The 20,941-nt window shown below is 38.3% G+C and overlaps 1 protein-coding gene across 1 annotated transcript in view; it reads left to right on the top strand.

Annotated features, from left to right (window-relative positions):
* The first annotated feature begins 368 nt into the window (after positions 1–368).
* Positions 369–20,941, top strand: part of LOC149167539 (CEN-like protein 1) — a 52,620-nt gene continuing 32,047 nt past the window's right edge. The window contains exon 1 of the mRNA XM_089430514.1: positions 369–487. Within this exon, the coding sequence (XP_089286640.1) occupies positions 369–487 (119 nt within the window). The remainder of the gene's footprint in view (positions 488–20,941) is intronic.

Here is a 20,941-nt window from a genome sequence, read left to right on the forward strand (position 1 = left end):
AATCCCCCATCCCACCAAAAATAAACAAAACCCCCTTGAATGCATTAGCTAGCCTAATATCATCTTCAACAAAGCTAAATTATAAAGAGAGAGCCCTCTCTGATTGCAGGTAGGCTAGGACCTGCAGTGCAAAGATTGGTTTGTGGTTACCTCAGTCGTATCCTTTAAGGAGCTTTAAGGACAACCTGAGTGATAACACAGAAGATGAAGATAAAGAAGAAGAAGAAGAGGTGGAATATGAAGAAGGAGCAGGAGAAGGAGAGGTAGGAGAAGAAGAACCAGAAGAGGAAGAACCGGAAGAAGAAGAACTAGAGGAGGAAGAATCGGAAGAAAAACGACCAGAGGGAGAAGAGTTCCCTGATGTAATGATGGCAGATATGGAGGTCCCTAAGAAAGACACAGCTCCTGCTGAAACTGAAAAAGAGAAGGAATTGGCAACTCCTGCTACTCGGGTAGTTGAGTTAGAGCTTCAAGTACAGAATTTAGAGTAGCTTGTAGCCAAAGCACAGGAGGACAAAGAACAAAGTAGAGGAGAATTGATGGAAAAAATCCAAAAGAAGAAAAGGGAAGTTAAAGTCTAGAAGTACCGAGCTGCGCGATGTTTCAAGTGACTTAAAAAGGTGACCAAGAAGTTAAAGAGTACCAAAAAGCAGATGTTTGAAACATTGCAGGGTGATGACAGTATGCCAAAGCAGGATTGAACTGGAGTACTTAAAGTTTTGAATTTTTTTGTAGAGGTAAATAGTTGTGTGAGGACCCATAATAGTCTAGGGATGGGAGGATGTTAGCCCCCTAATTTGCTTCATTTTGACCATTTTTCCCTTTCTAAATCATGAGCATTTGCCGTTGTTTTACCTCACTTATACACCCTCATCTTGCACTAGTCCAAGAACGATGACATATTTCGCATGAACTTTATATTTCATATTTTTAACTTAACTTAGCATTAATTAATTATTTATTATGTGATTTCTTGCTTATAATCACTCTTGTAACTTATCGATATCTCTAATGTTGTTTGATAGTCAAGTGCTTACCGTGACGGATGATCGTAGTGCAAGATCGGATCTCGCACCAGTGCCAGCACAAAAAATCTTTGCGGCAGATCCGGACCTCCTGATCACCGCCTTGTTTTCTGTTGCTTCAACCATGACAACAGGTTAGATCTAAAGGCAGCTGAGCTCCAGCTACGACAACAACAGAATCCAAACATAGCTGAGATCAGATTTATGAAGAACGAATAGCTGGACATTGGCTATGGCCAGTTTTGTTAAACTGCTTAATTTTGAAGGCCAAAAGCTAAATTCTACATATCAGTTATGTAACCGGTTAAACGATCCTTTTGGCCTTCGGCCAAGGATCTATATAATGAGGAATGCAAATAGGATGAGATAATTCTTGATAAGTTTGTACAGAACAGAGATATAACTAGGAAGGCAGTGACAAGCTTGTATTTTTGTTATCGCCCAAATCTGGACTGGACTATGTAATCACGCATGTATTTGCCTCTATGAATTAATACGAAGGGAGCTCTGCCTTGTGTTTTCATGAATCGTATTTTTGTTTGAAAGTTGATGAATTAATAAAGTGCTGAGCAACATTTCTATTTAAAAGGGAAACACGCTAGTTAGCTAGGGTCCAGCCAACCCAACACGTTTACCCTATTTTCTGTTCTTGTAATTTATTTTTCTACTGCCAAGTGTGATTTAATGTACAACACATGAATTATTGTTTGAGTGAAGGCGGATACATAGTGTGAAGTAGTTAGAATTTATTTTCCTTCATCTGATTTTGGATTGGTTTCCCCGCCTAGTCCAAGCAGGAGAGATAACCCTGCACCAGTGCACATTGGTGTGCTATTCATTTCCTATAGTTTTGACTGATTTGGTTTTCCCCGCCTGGTCCAAGCAGGAGAAATAACCCTGCACCATTGCACGTTGGTGTGCTATTCATTTCCTACAGTTTGTTTGATTTTGTTTTCCTCACCTAGTCCAAGCAGGAGAAATAACCCTGCACTAGTGCACATTGGTGTGCTATTCACTTTTTGCAGTTTTGTTTGATTTGGTTTCCCTACCGTGTCCAAGCAGGAGAAATGAACCTGCACCAGTGCACATTGGTGTGATGCAACAAGCCTTTTTAAGTTTACTTCCAACAATTTTCTTGCTTTCATTAATGCTTCATGGTAGGACAAATTATACAGATTGTTTCTTTATTTCTGCACTTTTTTAAAATCAAAAACATTCATTTTTATGTGTGCAATTTGATTTCACAGCACTTGCAGTAGTTAAGCTCTTATTTCAAGAATTAAATACTAAGTGTAAGAAGCTCTAATATGGTGCAAGAACTAGTTTCTTGTCACGGAATCTGAGTACTTTGAACTTGAGAATGTTCAAGCCCTTGCATGAAGGAAAACAATTTTAGCATAGACACTATTCATACCCTCTGCATAAATTTTTGTTCCTGCACTAGTGCAAGTAGATTACACCAGTGCAAGATAGATCAGTGCAAGAAGGAAATCTCTATATAAGGAGGTTTGAAGGGCCCATCAGTTGAGACTGTTAAAGTGTCTCTGCTAAAGAAAAACACACACTCAATAGTTAATCAATAGTTATCTAGAGTGATTACTCCTTTATTCTTAAATCTCTTTTGCAAATGCATTCTTCCTTGTTCTAGTCTAGATTATTTTAATGGTTCAAATTGCCTTTTTCTTTCTTTAGTTTGATTCTACAATCTTTCCTTTAAAGAAAATAGGGATTGACATTAGAAATATTCATACCATCTCTAGCATTGCCTGTGCTTCATCTCTAAGTTTACAAATCCCCCGGGTTGACAATTAAGTGTTGAGGAGTTTGCTTAAGTGCAATTCCTGCACCCAACGGTATAGCGAACATGATATAAATCACAATTACATGGATAAGAAAAGAAAACGAATGTATGAGCTTTTGTCAGAGATAAATAATATTTCTGAGGAATTAGAAATTAAAATTAACATTGGTTTCCTCGCAAGTCCATGTCAATATTTTTGGTTCGATTCCAATGCAATGATGACATCTAAAGTAATTGAAATATAGCCTCCTATTTTATATGCTTTTAGCATTCATTTGATGCCCTATATTTACATCTTTTTAGTGGAAGTTCCTAAGAATCTTTGAATGACTCTATATAATTAGCGTATGATTGTTTACCAACATACTGATCAATAAAATGAGAAAATATTAGCATTCTGAAGTGCAATGCCTTCGACGTTGTGTTTTTTATCACTTTTTATTATTGGGCATCTTAGTTCGGAAGATTAATTAAGAATGGTTCTCATTGCTTGTCAAGTGAAAGTATGTCTCAATCCTCTATGGTCTAGAGATGGTATTTTACATAGAGAATGTATGTGGGAGATAGATATTTTGTATAGAGATTATATTTGATGTACAATATATGTAAATGTTTTCAATAAGTTTGAAGACAATTTTTTTATGCTTTTAATGTTTATTTTATATATGGGAGATGGAAATTTTGTGAAATTGCTTGATTGTTTTATTTTCTAAATTATTTTCAATAGATTTTAATCATAATTTAATTGATTATGTTGTTATAGGAAAAAAATACAGATTATCTACTTCTATATAATATAACTATACCATCAGATTTTTTCTCCTGTTTTAAACATAATAAAAAGTTTTAGTTTGGAGAGTAATTTGTAACTTGTTATTGGTGTCTCTTTTTATTTTAGAAAACTAGTTTCACCTCTAGTTGGTTCAACAAGGAGCATTTTCTCCCACTTATTTCAAATTGGAAAAAAAAAAACTAGGTATTTGAGTGTATTTTTTTCTCTACGTCTCTTTTTAAATCAACGGACTAGTTTGACTCTAGTTAGTTCAAGGAGGATATTTTTTCTTGATCCTTGATGTGGTTTCCCTGTACTTTTTTAAGACTATTGCAGAAGGTTGCTTGTAGAGTTAGCTTATGTGTTCAACCACTTAGTGATAATTCTAATTTTTTTCTCTATATTAAAAAAAATGATGGGAATGAAATTCACGATCACTAATGAGAACCACTAATAAAAAACTAATTATAGACCAATTCAAGTTTAGTGGAAAGCAACATTTTCTATGATAAGACAATATACATATTATAAATTTCCTAAAAGCGCATAGATACTTCCAAAAGATGAATAAGGTTTTAACTTTGCAAATTTTTATTATTGTGAATGCCCACAACAACAACATAACTTCAAAGGTAAAACATGTAAACTTAAGATGGATTTGAACACATGAAAGTGGCCAAAAATCCCCAAAGAAGATCAAAAGAAGCCTTAAAATCAACATACTGTCTAGGGAGAGACATCTAAGTGAACCAATGGCTGCAAATTTTTGATCAAGTAGTTCCACTTCCACATCCTAGTGCGATATTCTGTCAGGTTGTAATGATGCAAGTGATGGAGCTAGACAAGTAGAATAAAGCCTTGTTAGAGTGTGTACAACATGGTTGGATACATAAAATTCCATGAATCAATCACCATTTAGTTTTTCAAAAAGACAATATTTAAGATGTTCATATCCTAACAAAACCATAAAAGTAGTCCATGCATCGAATCACATAAAGGTTTAAACTCAGAGAAATACAATCGATACTAGGGAATTGTAATTTGAGATGAAAAGGATTTTTCCAATTTTAAATTAATAACAATATAGAGAATAGAAAAAATGTAAATTAGCAGAATTCAACTATTGATATGGTCCATCTTGCAAAAGTTGTAGAAACTCAAAAATCTTAGTCAGCAATGAACTTGCATTTAGAATCTAGTCTACAAAAAGCCTACAATCAACGTCCACATCCACAACTAATTTATTTTGATATTTGGATTTCACAATATTTCTTCTCAACTAAGAATTTGATCACAACCAAGTCTTTTCTCACAGAATAGTGTAGTAGCAACCCTCTTGCCCACCCTTTTGAGATCACACAAAGGGATCATTAATTAATGCATATCTATATGGATATAACACAATGAGTGCATTGTTTCTTTTGCAATAGTGGAAAACATCCTGGACAATAGGTCCTCCACTAGTGATATTCAAGTATGGAGACATCTCGAGTTAAATCAACCCTGCAAGTTTGTCCATTAGGATGGATCCATGAATAGTGTTTTAGTTCTTGGCCTTGCATAATCAGTTTGGAAATGTGTAGGAGGTTTTTTGATCAAACACGTGGATATCACATTTACACAAAATGAATGAACTAAAGGGTTGAAAAGTAACAAGCTTGATTTATGCTTTCACGACCTGATTTTGCAAAGAAAATGAACTAAAGGATTAAAAAGTATTTAAGTATTCTACCACAAGAAATTTATTTTGTGACCTTAATTCATCTCCCACAAGTTTTTTTGAAATTTAATATTTTGCAGATTCAGAGATGAAAAAATTTAACAAAAAATTATTTAGTGGAAATTGGTGGGACTTGGGAGGCAAAAAGAACTATTGTCTAAAATAATTTTCAAAAACCCCTATATGTGTAGTAGATACTTGAAAAGTTCATTTCTTTTCATCCCCAAATATTTCCTCCACCCAAGGCTTGACACACTTAGGCGAACAATAGTTACCAAATAGTTTGGTGGTACCTCAAATTTCGTTTCAAGTAAGAAGATGATCCAATTGATAGATATGGTTCAACATTGGCTCCTAAGAACAATCAGTCTTGATAAAGTAGATCGCTAAAACACAAACAATGGAGAAGGAAAACACCAATATTGGCAAACTTGTCTATATAACCTATATGCAAATTCACATAGCTATATCATGCACCTTTATGAACAAAATTGTGGCATGAATTCTGCATTATTGAAAAATTACAGCTATATATCAAAGAACCTAAAAAACTTATGGAGAAAATCAAGTTAGAAGCACATGTTCCCTTAAAAAATGTAAAATCTATTTTAACATATCTTTATGCTTTCTTAAAGTATTTATTGAGACTTCAAGAAGAAAAGGGTGCACTATGAAAATAAGCATTTAAAAATACATGCACATACACTTAAATAGAAACAGAAGAGAAGAATCGATACCTAAAAAAGTTTATGAATATTGAAATGAACATTGGTGTTGTTATGCCATATTGCTACATAGGAAAAAAATTGTTCTTTTTCATGATCTTCCATAATAGAACTTGGTAGAGTTGTCATACTCTATGCATCATGCTACACAAATCAAAACCGTATTTATATCCCTCGATAAGTAGAAAAACATTTAGACAAAGAGTCATTTAACATGAATTGAATCAAATGGAAGAAACATGATACCTTGCATTTAAGTGGTGCTCTTCTATACCCTCACTCTCAACAACTCACAAATCTTGATTAACTAAATTTTGATGTAGTAAAATTTATGGGCATCAGTTATGGAGGGAAACAGATCCTGTGAATATATATCGGAAGCCTTTAAAATAGTGGAATCATAACATGAAACCCGACAAATCATCATCAGTCTTCTTTGACCTTTCCCTTTTGTTAGGCGCTTCAATTCACGCCGTCGATTCCACTCCATCAGATCAACAGCTATCGCGTGTTCTCCAACTTTAACCCATTTCCAACGAAACTCAAAGAAGTCAAAATTCTTTGAATAATTCATTGGTTCCGCCCAATGTGTTAACTAATGTGCACATTCGACCACGATTACCCTCCAATCAGTCAACCAGCAAATGGTCCTGATGATCGCAACTCAACAACGATTTAAGCCCATTGAATAAAATCTTATTGCGTCCAATTTTGGAATTAACGGTCGCGCTTGTTTGCACGCGATATGCATTCGATCACCTTTCATTAGACAGTTCGATCGCCTCCAGAATTTAAACTCATTTTAATTATTTCTCGGGTCCAATTTTAGAGTTAAACTTCATCGCTTGTTACCACGCGATGACCGTAGATTTGTTGGATCTGCTAGATCGGATGATCCAGGTCTTCTCCCGAATTTCTTCACGAATTTATCAAGGTTTCTTCGTTCCACCAATACTATCCATCGATTTAGACGATCTGATGGTTTGCGTTGTGTGGATCTCTTATTCACTTATTGGTGGAATTTTGCGTTACACACAAATTTACCCTGCCATAATTGTTTAAGGTGAAGTTCATAGGAACTTCGTCCTTTACACTTGCACACACATATTTAACAACTTACAATAAAGAACATAAATATAAATACACAGACAAACAAAACTCACATTTCAAACAGATGTATAATAACACGTATATTTCATTATATACAGAACTCGATTACAGTCTAAGGCCTCTCGGCCTTAGTCACAAATTCCCCTACGACTACATTGTATCCTATCTCTCACTACCATCACAACACGTAGTTACACAATTTATAGAAATAACTACAGAATGAGGGATCATTCTAGATCCATGATATTCTCCTAAAATCATTCAATCAAACCCCTAAATCTCTCTATACGCATACATGGCAGATAATCTCATTAATTAAGCCTTCTAAAGACTTATCAATTCCATCAATTTAGTTCTGTTTTAAACAGAATTTGCCCAGTTTTCCATGATTTTCCACGTTTCCCTTTTCACAGATTTGGAATCCGATTTTAATGAAGGGTGCTCAGATGCTTCTGCATCAATTGTGGTCGATGCCAATGTATGCACACAATAAATGAAGGGTCAACAAAAATGGTAACAACATGCTACAAAATAAATAGTATATTCCAATAAAACATAGATAAGTAAAAATAATCTCCTTCTCACTGACTTGAGACCATTATCATGCTTAATATTAAAACAAAAATAAATAAAAGTATATAGGTTTTTAAAAGGTTTAACTGCATTAGTATCTAAAACTCCATAAATATTTTGTTCAAATCTACCTTCAAATTGTTTTGAATACATGTAATACATATTTATCGTTAAAAAAATAAGAAAAACTGAATAAAATAAAAAACGAAAAAGATAAAGTATTATCAAGTAATTTGGAATTTTATTTTATTGCAACCATCGTGAACCTCAAATATCATGCCTTTGCAATTTTCAAAAATTATATTATTTGTTTTAGCATCTTCCAACAAGGTAAATAAATGGTACATATCAATAAAGACCTATGAAGATTGAACTTCTTCATAAAATGCAAAATATTCTGATTCTAAACAATAAACAAAAATACAATACATCTCTTCTTTGGTATGACCTCTTCTAACATAAAATAAGATATTTTTCACTCAGACTAAGCCCCTTACCACTATAATCTAAGGTAGGTTTCCTCGGGCATAGTATAAAAATTATGATAAACAAACCCTTTTTTGGCAAAGTTCAAGGCCAAAAATTTGCAGAAATTGAGATGTGTGGTGTCATTCCACAAATAAAAGTTTGATGGACCTAAATCCTTTATACCCAAGGGTTTTGAGGGTCTTTGAGGTCACCAGCACCTTGAAAAATCTTGAAAAGGCTTGGAAGTATAGCCCCTTTATATTTTTACCTCATCAGATCCATGATAAAATGATATTTTCCTATACATTTAGAATAAATGCATATAATATGCCATTCCTAGCATTAAATATTAACCTAAATCCATTTCACTATACAAATATGATCCTCTTTATTAGATTATTTTCCTTTCAGAAAATGGTAACTCAATTTCTAACTTATTGCCGCTTTAATCACTAATGTCTCAGATTCTTCAAAATGTTAGTAGTGAAACCATATGAGCTATGTTTCATTTATGAGGGTTTCTTAACATAGGAAGAACTTGTTTCAAATTTAGAGAACATATACTGCCCACTCCTCATAGGGTTTAGGATCTGGGCAACATGTATCCAAGCAACAACAACATGAATGAATAATTATTGACTGCAACACCTAGTGGTTTTCACCCCCATCTTAATGCCACTATGTGGGTATAGTAGAGGGAATTATATATTTTTGGTAAATTAATTTAAATTTTGTTTGAGTTCAAAAATAGAGATACCTTTGTATTCAAATAGGATTCTAATCTCGTATGTTTATCAAAGATCAATATCAAGGTGCTTCGTATATTATCAATACCTTTGTTTTATTCATGGCCTTCCGACATTTGTTTTGGAGTCTTAACCATCAGAACTTCAGAGATAGGATTTTCTATCAATATAATTTACACATTGAATAAATCATGGTAACACATTCTTCTCCAATAGCGCGCACTAGAGTTGGAGTTGCTGCAATAAAAATGAATATATATATATATATATATATATATATATATATATATATATATATATATATATATATAGATATAGATATAGATATAGATATAGATATAGATAGATAGATATAGATATATATAAGTGCAAAGTGATTTTAACAAAATAGGTACACTTGAAGTTTGGAACCTAAGCCAAAGTAACTCCGCCTTCTTCGATGTATTATGCTAGAAAAGGTGTCCAACCTGTTACACAAAAATATCGTCACCATGATTATTTGTAGTCAGTATGGGTCTATCATCACTTGTATTGTCCTCCTAAGCAAGTCTAAGACCTCAGTTCTTCAAATCAAGCTTTAGAAGTGGGAGAAAGACACTAAATATCAATGTAACTCTAGTTCCACACTTTCTCTCATGGTCACCTGCGGTCCCGCACCTTATGTGTACAAAAGCTGCGTACCTACCCGCTCTGTTCCTAACAGTGTAGGTGCAAACCCCTGTGAAAGTCAAAAGGCACAAGTTTTATCTTAAAAAACTCACTTTGGGTTAATTCTAGAGTTTTCTAGAAGGAATTTTGACGTGGATTGTTCGCTCTGAGGTGGTTCATGCATTCCAAAAGAGAAGGAGCTAATCCCTTGACTAAAGGAGCTATCCCTTTGAAGGAGGACCTAGTAACTTCCCTCCATTGCACTATAAATACAGGAATTGGGGTGAGGACTAGGGAGGTTAGAAGCTGAACGTTTTGAGGGTAAATGCTGGTGAAATTGAGACTCTTTGGTTGAGCTTGAGAGGATAGATCACATACCTCTTGGTTCCATTGAAGAGTGAGTGAAACTGGTCAAAGTAGAGGAGACATCTTGTTGGACCCTGGGAGGAGCTTGTACAACGTCAAGGCAAAGGCTGTAAGGTTCTTCTTCTTTTGAATTAATACAATCAAACTCATTTTTCTCAACAAGTATCTTATGTTATTTGTTTCATGGACTCCTTGACTTTCATGTTAAATATGTTTTATGCAATTGGTTTTTCAGGTGCTATTTAATTTGTTTGCCTTGTTTGTGTTTGCAGATTCGCGAAAAGGAGCTCATTTGGATCAAAGGAGCGACGGCATCCACAAGCTTGCATTGGACCAAAGGTAGGCCCTAAAAACACTTGTTTGCTATTGTTATTAAAGCATATTTAGAGAAAGATAGTGTCTGGTTGGTTTGCTTGTTGTTAGGTCTTATTTAGATTCTAGGAAGGTCTATCTTTTCCGCAAGATCGACACTTTCCGTGCGACAAAATGGCGACCATATTGGGGAGTAGATTGTTTTCTTTGTCTATACTTTGACCTGAGAAACTGTATTTTCTATTTCTGTTTTTGACTTGATGATTGTGGGATTGGGTGAATTTAGTTAATTTTGAGTTAGTTTTCATTTTTCATAATTTTGGGAGAGGTACGCACCCTCTGAGTTAAGCACAGTGCGTACTTGTACACACTTTTGCTTTGTGCACAGAGCATAGACGCACCTGTGTAAACAGGTTGCCTGCGTACCCTGTCAAAAATTTGAAAAATTTTAAATTTTTCTCTTTTTTATCAGTTTAGAATTTGTTTATAGGTTTTAGCCATTGCCCAGACCTGCTTGTTCCCTGTCAAAAACTTTCCTTGGTTTAATTTCATTAGCATTAGGGTTTTAGGTGGAATTCCTAGGAATTTTGCTTGTTGGGTTTGTTTTTCGTTTTTGGTTGTGTAGTGGCTCTGAGCTTAGAAGCCGTAGGGACCTGAAATTACCTTGGTGTCTACCAGTCTTCTTATGAGTTTGACCATTTATGAAATCTCCCCTTGTTGAGGAATCCGCTTTGAGTTTTCTCATTTCAAAATTTCGAAAAGCTTGTAGTTGAAAGTTTGGAATTTTCATTTTTAAAAAAAGAAAACGAAAGATTGGTTGTTTTTTGACTAATTGTGATTCTTCATAAATTAGTCCTTAGCTCACATTTAGCTAAGTAAAACATCCTCAAAAAGACTTTTAGTAGGCTTTGACTTCAAGTAACTTTTTATATAGTTTGTAGTTCTCAAAGTTAGTCGTTTTCATTAGTTTTGAGTGTTTTATTTACAAAATATAAAAAGAAATCTCTTTTGAAAAGTTTGTTTTTTGTAGTGATTGAGTGCTTTGAAAAGAAAAGGGAAATTGTGTGAAATAGCTAGTTGTCTCGTTTTGAGTGCTTTGGAAAGGAAAAGATCTTCTTTAAATTTGTTTAATTGAGAAAGATTTGTGTTTACAAAGTATTTGCATTCTCAAAATCTTTCTTAGTTGAGAAGTTCATCGAAGAGAAAAGATTGTTTAAATCATCTTAGGTGCATCTTTTTAGTGATTTCAAGTCGAGTCTTTACACCACGAGTTTCATCTCCACCACCTCTTGACCTAAACAACAACCACTAAAATTAACACTTAAAGTAAAATTCACCTAGTAACATTTTATTTCTAGGGCTCTGATACACCAACTTAGCTTAGGCTAGTGTCTTGGAGTAGGAGAGTAATTAACTCTCCAAGACAGTAAAAACAAACAAGTAGTTGTATCTTGTGGTAGGAAGAAATCCAATTGTTGCATTTATGCTCTGGGAAAGCTCCTCTTAAAGGAGAAGCACGAGATCATGTCTAAACCAGTGTGGGAATCAATCCTTCCTCATTGGGAACGACGCTAGATATTCACGTATTAAAAACGGTAAACCTCGAATTAACCATTGTCGAGGAGCCTGGGGTTACTTGTTGGTAAACCTTGGATTATGTCAAGGAGCCTTCAAGGGGATTGAGCTTGCTACTCTGCCCTTGCGTGCGTATCGGATCGTAGACTGTTCCCCCAGGTGTATTTGTCTCAGTTGGTAACCTTAGTGGCCATATTCTTTAGGATTCCTCCAAAGGTGACAGTGGTGGGAAGATCCCACTGTACCTGGAGCAGACGTCGGCTAGACTCACTTGGATTTTCTGGGGGGTTCACTTCACTCGAGACAGTTAAGTGGAGGAACTTGGTCCAGTCTATTCATTAAGCAGGTTGTCGGGGTAACTGTTCCAACCGCCATTTCTGTACTGAATTCTTCGACGTTGGATTTCATCACCAACTAGTGTTTTCGGTCCGGAAAGTTACTATTTGTGTTTGTTTGATCTCTAGATTCTTTAGGTGTGTGATTCAAATTTGTTTGGTTCTTTAGAGGCTTTAGGTGTTTTTCATTGAGATTTTACTTTGTTTGTGTGTGAAGTAGTTAAAAGTTTTTAACTGTGGCTGAATTACCAAGACAGTCCTGTAGACTTCGGGGCCAGTCTCCTGAGTTTGTAACCGTGGCTGATTTATTGAGGAAGTCCCGTAGACTTCGAGGCCAACCTCCTGAAGAAGTCCCGAGCCATCTTGAAGGCTTGAAAGTCCTCATAACTCCTAGTGGCAGTAAAGTTGGGTCACCTGAAGAAGGAGAGTCTTCGTTGGTTGTACATCCTGATTACCAAACTCTAGAAACACGTTATAATCCTGAATCTATTTCGGTTTCCGAACTTGTTGGTAGCTTTTCATCTACTAGTGATATAGGTGAAGAACCTGAGATATCTGAACCTGTTACTCCAACATCGGGGTTTGTCTCTCCAACTTCTAGTGCTCCTAATTCACCTAGGGTAGAAAGAGTAATCACCGAAAATCTTCCTTCTGGTTTGATAGCTATTGAAGAACTTGCTCCAGAAGATGAAGTAGGCATCCCTATCCCTGAAAATCAACCTGTTATTGATCTAAGGGAGCGTGAATCAATTTTTTACAGTCCACCTAGAAGTACTACTTGGTATCTTTCTTTAACTAATTATTTGGAAAACCCAGTGCTAAGTTTTTCACCACCTCGTGCTCCTTATCACCCTAGAGGTTTTTATACTCCCGTAAATATGTCAGGTCAGTCGTCCATGTTTACTCAATCGCCTGAATCTTTTTTGTACGGCGGTCCTTCTGTTCCCTCTGGGTATCAGTCACTTTCTGGTACTTTTTCGGGAGCATCTCCTCAACCCATTGAACAAGGGTTATTCACTGGAAACAATGGTGCAAAGCCGTTGAGCGTAGAAGACATTCTTATGATGTCAGGTTCTATTCCCAATTCTCAACCTCAAGGTGGCCAGTTACCGCCTGGGGGCCAGCCTCAATTAACGCCTGGGGGGCAACCTCAAGGTACACAATTTGCATCTGGGGGGCAACCTCAAGGACAGTACGTACCTACGGTACAATACGTTCCTCAAGGTCAACCCCAGACTCAATATGTACCCCAAGGTCAACCCCAGTATCAATTTATATCTCAAGGTCAACCCCAATATCAGTACGTGCCTCAGGGGTATCTACCCCAAGGTCAGTACTCGAACCAAGGTTTCCAACCACCCCAAGGTCAATCTTATGTTCAAGGAACGGGAAATGTACCTTTCAATTATCAATCCTACCCTCAACCTGGTTATGGTCCTCAATATTCTCAACCTGATATGGGTCAGTACCCCGGAATGAACATAGTGTGGGATCCATCGCAAACTCAACAGGTGTTGCAGCAAAATGTACAGTTGTCATCTCAACCTGGACAACCCTTAGTTTCTGGTTGACCCCAGCAACCAGTCCAGACTAATATTCAAACTTCTGTACCTTCGGTAGTTTCTCAGTCTGGGCCTACTGCGCCTCGTACTCCATCTCAAACAACTGCTGCAACTGCCGCAACATCTGTTCAATCTACCCCACCTACTTCTGGAGTATCGACAGCTCCGGTTTCTACAGTTCCTGTATCTACTCCTCAGACATCTTTACCACTGTCTGGATCCACGATTCAAACTACGGTTCAGATGCCTGTAGGACAACCTGGTTTAAGTACAGTTGTCACAAGTCAACCACAATTCACCTATCAACCGTACCAGGGACAGTACCAATTCGGTTCTGCTGTCCAGTAGCCAGTTTATCAGTATCAACCATATCCTGGGTACACTTATCAACAACCTCAACAACCCCAGTACGGTCCGGTTAATCCTGGTTTTCTGGGAGGTTACAATATCCCTAACGCAATTCCTATTCCTAGTTATCCTGGATATCCTCCTCCTGGGGCTGGTCTCATGACCCAGAGTTTTAGGGATCCTAATCAGCAGTTACCATTTATTGCAACTTTGGACTTACCAGACTTGTAGCGCCTAACGAACGATCCGATTAATTATCTTCCGTTTTGGCCGCCAATGCCGAATAAGTTGCCCAGTGACATTCCCAAGTTCGAAGGTAAATCTGGAGAGGACCCGTCGAACCATGTGATGACTTACCACCTCTGGTGTGCATCTAACTCCATCACAGATGATTCGATCCGTCTTAGACTTTTCCAGCGCACTCTAATTGGTCTCGCGGCCAAGTGGTACATTGAGTTGCCGCGAGGCACTTTTTATAATTTTAGTCAGTTAGCTACCTCGTTTTTAACTCATTTCCAGTTGGCAGTCCGATATGACAATGGCACGAAATTGTTAACTTCGCTACAACAATCAACATCCACGTATATTTCAGATCATATTCATGAGTGGAGACGTCGACGACGTTTAGTGAAGGTATTTATTCCGGATCAAATCTTGGCTGAGTGGTTTGTAAAATCTTTGTTGCCAAGGATCACTGAAGATGTTGCTAAAGCCGGAGTTGTTACTGAGGAGCAAGTGATTGCTCAAGCACAGTACCTTGACTTGGTCTATACTCAGTCAGGTACGTTACACGAAAAGTTCCCCAATCTTCCCAAGTCAAATCAAATCACTGCAGCTCCTTCGGGATCTCATGCCGCTGACGGTATGATTGGTATGGTTAACACTAAAAGTAAGAAGAAGTCTTGCAAGAATTCTTCTCCTATCATAACCTTGCCTGATTCCCCGACAGGACATTCTTCTGCAGAGGTTTCCGCCGATATTCACATTGTAGAGTCATCTACGACTAAATCAAAATCCTGTGCGAAGAAGAAAGGAAAGAAGAAGAATAAAACAGACAAAAGTTCAAAGGAGAAACCTGAAAAGGTGGAATCCAATGATGAAAAGCGCAAACCTCATTATCCATGTCTCATTTGTGACGAAGAACATTTTACAAGAGACTGCCCTCATCGAGCAGAGGTTGCGAAGATCGTCAAAGGTTCCCAAATTCCTGTTGTCTTGAAGGATCCATTTCCAAGTCAAGACAGTAAGATGATAGGTTCTTCCTCGAGTGCCAATGAAGAACCCATATTGATGATGTCCCATGTAAGGATTGTGACTCGATCGCAAGATTATGGTAGTAAAAGTCCCGTTCATGTCAAAGAAGCAGAATCTTCTCATTCTAATCCATCAACCTCAGCTCCCGGTTCTGATCCACTACAGATCGAGAAACCTAATCCAGACTTAGTAATCAAACCGCCCGCCAAGGGTATACTTCGAAAGTCAGCTTTCAATCCACATGCGAGAGCGGCTCAGAATTATAACATTGTTGAGGATTTAGTTGTTTCACCCTCAGCAATGTCGGCTTTGGAAGTGCTGCAATCATGCCCAGCACAGCGTAAATTACTTTTGTCGGCTATAGGAGCTGTTGATGTTCAGGACCCGAACCTAATAATCTTTGATCTAGAAAATAGTACACCGCGTTTGCCTCATCAAATGGCTTTCCAGATCCCAGTGATAGTCAAAAACAGGCCTATTCATCGGACTGTAATTGATGAGGGAGCCTCAACGTGTATTATGTCGATACATTGTTGGAGATCGCTTGGTTCTCCTTCACTAAATCAATCCCCGACAATTCTTAAGGCCTTTGATGGCCGTGGGTTTCATCCTTTTGGCATTCTACAGGATTTGCCTATAGGGGTTGAAGGAAAAACTGTTAGTCTAGATGTGGAGGTGGTTGATGCCCCTCTAGACTACAACCTTCTCTTGGGTCGAAGTTGGTCTTACGCTATGACAGCGGTTGTTTCATCGGTCTTTAGAGTCATAAAATTTCCACATAATGGAAAGATCGTAACAATAGACTAGCTGGCTTACATTTCATCCGACCCAGCCTCTTCGGAGAGTATTCAGCATGTCGGTAAAATGACTATCCCATATAAGGATGTTGGAGTAGAATTAGTTAAAGATGTCGGTTTTCTGGGAACTTTTCCTTTTCCTCCAATCAATGCATCATCTTCATTTGCAACCATTCATATGATTACATCAGACACTATTTTTTATGACGATCCTTGGATCATTCCTTCTGAATCTGAAATAGACTCATTTGGTAATTCCATGCCTTTGAGTCCATATGAAATTGCCTATGAAGCCGTGCAGTCTTTTGCCGACCCGTGTTCAACCGAAAATGACTTAATGAATGTGGTCTGTGAGGAATCACTTTTCACATCAACCTCGGATTTAACTATCTTTTCTTAATTTGTTCACTCTGATGAGCAAATTCGTGAAATCCTATGTGTAGATGATTTACCATGGGAAGATCTCCATCACAGATCTTCGTTTTTACTTGAGGATGATCGTTTTGAAAATTATTTCTCATCAATCTTTACGACTGAATATGTCAAGGAACCTCAGAATCCAATGAAACATCCGATTCAGACTTAAATTTGGGAAACATCTCTCGAACTATTCCCATTGACATTTCGGTTAAGCCAGGAATTGTTGAGAACATTCATATAGGTGCCTCGTGTACAGATGACGAAATTCAATTATATAAGGCCCTATTTCAAGAATTCAGCGACGTGTTTGCCTGGTCCTATGAGGAAATGCCAGGAATTGATCCCGCAATTGTTGTTCATGAGATCAAGACTTACCCGGACGCTAAACCCATCCGACAACGTTTGCATCAGATTCACCCATGAAAAGCTGCTGCAATTAAAGCAGAAGTTGAAAAACTGTTGAAAGCAGGTTTCATTTATCTGATCCTGCTAATGGATTGGGTATCGAATATTGTTCTGGTTAACAAAAAACATGGGACAATAAGAATATGCATCGATTATAGGGACATTAATCGAGCCTGTCCAAAGGACAATTACCCAACTCCCTATATCGATCAAATCATTGATGATTGTGCCGGCAGCGAAATATTTTCCTTTATGGACGGTTTTTCCGGATACAATCAAATCAACATTCTACCTGCTGATCAACCAAAAACAGCTTTCATCTGTCCATGGGGGACATTTTCTTATTGCAAATTACCTTTTGGGCTTAAGAATGCCGGAACAACTTTTCAGAGGGAGATGTCTTATGCGTTTCATGACATCAAGCACATTGTGCAACCCTATCTCGATGACTTGCCTGCTCATTCATTACATCGAGATGATCACCTTGTCCATTTACGAGCAATCTTTATGAGGTGTAGGCATTATCATATTCGGTTGAACCCACACAAATGTATCTTCTGTATAGAAATGGGTCGATTGTTGGGATCTGTAGTTTCGAAAGCCGACATTCGCGTTGATCCCTCGAAGGTCGAAGCTATCATCAATTTGCCTCCTCCTTCGAGTCTTCGCCAACTCCAAATTTTGCAGGGGAAAGTAAAATTTTTACGACGATTCATTCCTAACTACGCCAAGGTTACAAAGGGATTTACACGGTTGTTAAAACAGAACACTCAATTCTCTTGGGATGAGATTGTTGAGATTGCAACAAGATGATGGAGCTTAGTGAAAAGAGTCGCCTTCACTAAGTGGGCCCGCAGGCTATTTTTGGCGCAAGTCTATTTTTAGACTATGTCTATTTTTAGACATATGGATCATGTCTATGTTTATGGATGATTGATCAAGTTGGGAAAAATAGATGGACTTCTATTTTTGATGAAAGTGTGAGTGATCACAGTGTGAGTGATCAAGTCTATTTTTAGACTGGCTGTCAAAAATAGAAAAGTCAAATATTATTATCTCACAATAATATTTGGACTATAAACTTAATCTTATTCTCTTGGAGCACTTCAGTTTGAGCTACGGAAGTGGCACATGCAGCTGTCAGAAGGAAATTCGTTTTTCTTATGAGTCAGTTGAGTTGTTGCATGCATGACTTCAGTTAGAACTCAAGTGAGTTGAGTTTAGTGGACTGGAGGTACAGTTGATGGAGTTGTGTTCAGTTTAACTTAGTTAAACTGGTTGTAGTTAGTCTAACTGCAGATAGACTAATGATGAGTTGTTAAACTAATTATTAACTCATAATACAACTAAAGAATACATCAGTTAACTCAGTTGCATGTCAGTGCATGTTCAGTTCAACAGGGACAGGTGGTAGAGAATCAGATTGCTATCAGTTGTGACTATAGTTGTGCACCAGATCTTGCACAATCAAAGGATTGAGTATGCCAATGAGTTTGCTCACGTATTTGGCCCGCATTTTAGCCTTTGCTCACGTCCACAAAGAGTGAGTGACTATTTTGCAGGTGAAAATCGAGTTTGGGAAGCAATTCTCATCAGTTCTTGAGCAGGTATTGAGCAGTGGAGGCAGGCAAGCAGTGGAAGAGATTTGGAGATCAGATCTGAGCTGTATTGTGTGTAACAGAGGTGGAGATACTTGTGAGAAGTATTATGCTGTGTAATGTTACATGACTCAATCATTAATATACAGATAGTGTGGGGTTTTTAGCGAGATGCTTTCCCCGTGATACAAACTGTGTTAATGTGTGAATGCTCTTGATGTTTTATTGTTATTGATGCTGCTATATTCTTGATCAACGTAGAGGAGCTTATGTATTGTGTATGTTTTCCGCATTAGTACATGATCAGGATAATCTCCATTGAATATGTGTTAAATTATTCAAAATTTCTACATGGTATCAGAGCTAGATGATTTGTAGAAAAAATTCTACATGGTATCGGAGCAGCTTGATTTGTAGAAGAGATTTTTACAGGATATCAAGCGAGGGTTGATCGGAAGCAGTTGAGTTGGTTGCTGGTGGAATTCGAATTTGCAGCAGTGTTTTCTTGGTGACAACGCAACAATGTCTTTCAACGAATTGCGATTGGAGTATGCTCTTGAGGGCAGCTCAAACTATATTGCATGGAAGGACAGAAGGGAGACAGTATTCCCAAGTATCTCACGAAGTTCACTCAGTGTCGAGATGAGCTGGGAAGTGTGGGGGTTACTGTCGATGATGAGGACTTGGTGATCTTGGCTCTCCTTGGTCTTCCGAAGAGTTGGCATTCCTATCAGGACTCTGTCAATGGTCGGGAGAAGTTGCCGGGATGGGAAAGACTATGGTCAGATCTTGTGCAGGAGGAGATCAGGCGGAGTACCAGGGACGGATCTTCGTCAAAGGGAGCTGATGAAGAGAATTGTGCTTTGGCTGCCAAAGCAAAGAAAGGGAAGAGCAAGAAAGCTTCTCAGTCTGGTGCGAAAGGCAAGAAGCAGGATATGTCCAAGGTGAAGTGTTTTCACTGTCACCAGCATGGACACTATGCCACAAATTGTCCGCAGAAGAAGAAGAACAAGCAAGCTGCTGGATCTGCAGGGGGAGAGGCTTTAGCTTCTCAGTTTGAGCTTGATTTTTCATTGATCGCATGCTTGGTTTCAAGTGTGATGGGATCAGTGTGGTTCCTGGACAGTGGTGCGTCTTTTCACATGACGGGAGATAGAGATTTGTTCTCTGATCTGGAGGACAAAGATCTTGGAGTGCACATCGAGATGGGCGATGATGGTAGATACAGTGCGACCGGTATCGGTACCATTTCCTTTGAGAGGGAGTCTGGTAAACCCTTTGTATTGAAGGAAGTCATGCATGTTCCAGGATTGAAGAAGAATCTCATCTCAGTGGCGATGTTAGAAGACAAGGGGTATGATGTTGTTTTCAGCGAGGGAAAGGCCTTCCTGCGCAGCAAGACAACTGGTGAGACCCGGAAGATAGGGGTTCGAGTGAGGAACCTTTATCAGTTGCATGTAGATGGATGCGCAGCAATGGTAGGCAAGGCAGAAGGATTGGTGAGCCGGGATGATGGCGAGTTGTGGCACAGGAGATTGGGTCACCTTCACCATGGAGCCTTGAAGATACTGCAGCAGATCACTACAGGGCTTCCTAAAGGCACACTTGCGCAGTCAGATCAATGCAAGGGGTGTACTTTGGGGAAGTTTGTGAAAGCCACCTTTCACGAGAAGGATAGTCGCGCCACGACGATCCTTGAGAGAATTCACACAGACGTGTGTGGACCTTTCTCAGTTGCTTCGACAGCAAAACACAGGTATTATGTGATTTTTGTTGATGATTTCTCTCGTAAGTGCTGGATCTTCTTCATGCAGAAGAAGAGCGAGACATATTCAAAGTTCTGTGAATTCAAAGCACTGGTCGAGAAGGAGTCGGGGAAGAAGGTGAAGGCTCTTAGGAGCGATAATGGTGGTGAATACATCTCGGACGAGTTCAAGGATTTCTGCAAGGCAGAAGGGATTCGTAGAGAGCTCATAGCTCCCCATAACCCACAGCAGAACGGGGTAGCTGAGCGGAAGAACAGAACGATTGTGGGTGCTGCACGGGCAATGTTGCATGATCAGGGCCTACCCCTTCACTTGTGGGCGGAAGCATGCAATACAGCAGTTTATGTGCAGAACCGTTGTCCTCATAGGATACTTGGCATGAGTACACCCGAGGAGGCTTATTCTGGTAAGAAGCCTGATCTTTCTCATTTGAGGATTTTTGGTGCTAACGTTTACATGCATGTGACGAAGGATGCCAGAAAGAAGTTGGAACCGACTGCAGAGGTTGGGATATTTGTGGGGTACACTGATACGCCCCACAACTATCGTGTGTATTTGCCAGATAGTGGTAAAACTGTTGTGCGACGGGATATAAAATTTCAGGAGGAGAAAGCC

Source organism: Pinus tabuliformis, chromosome 5_1 (assembly GCF_031772625.1).
Source record: "Pinus tabuliformis cultivar Carrire ecotype Pingquan chromosome 5_1, CPIR1, whole genome shotgun sequence".
Taxonomy (NCBI): domain Eukaryota; kingdom Viridiplantae; phylum Streptophyta; class Pinopsida; order Pinales; family Pinaceae; genus Pinus; species Pinus tabuliformis.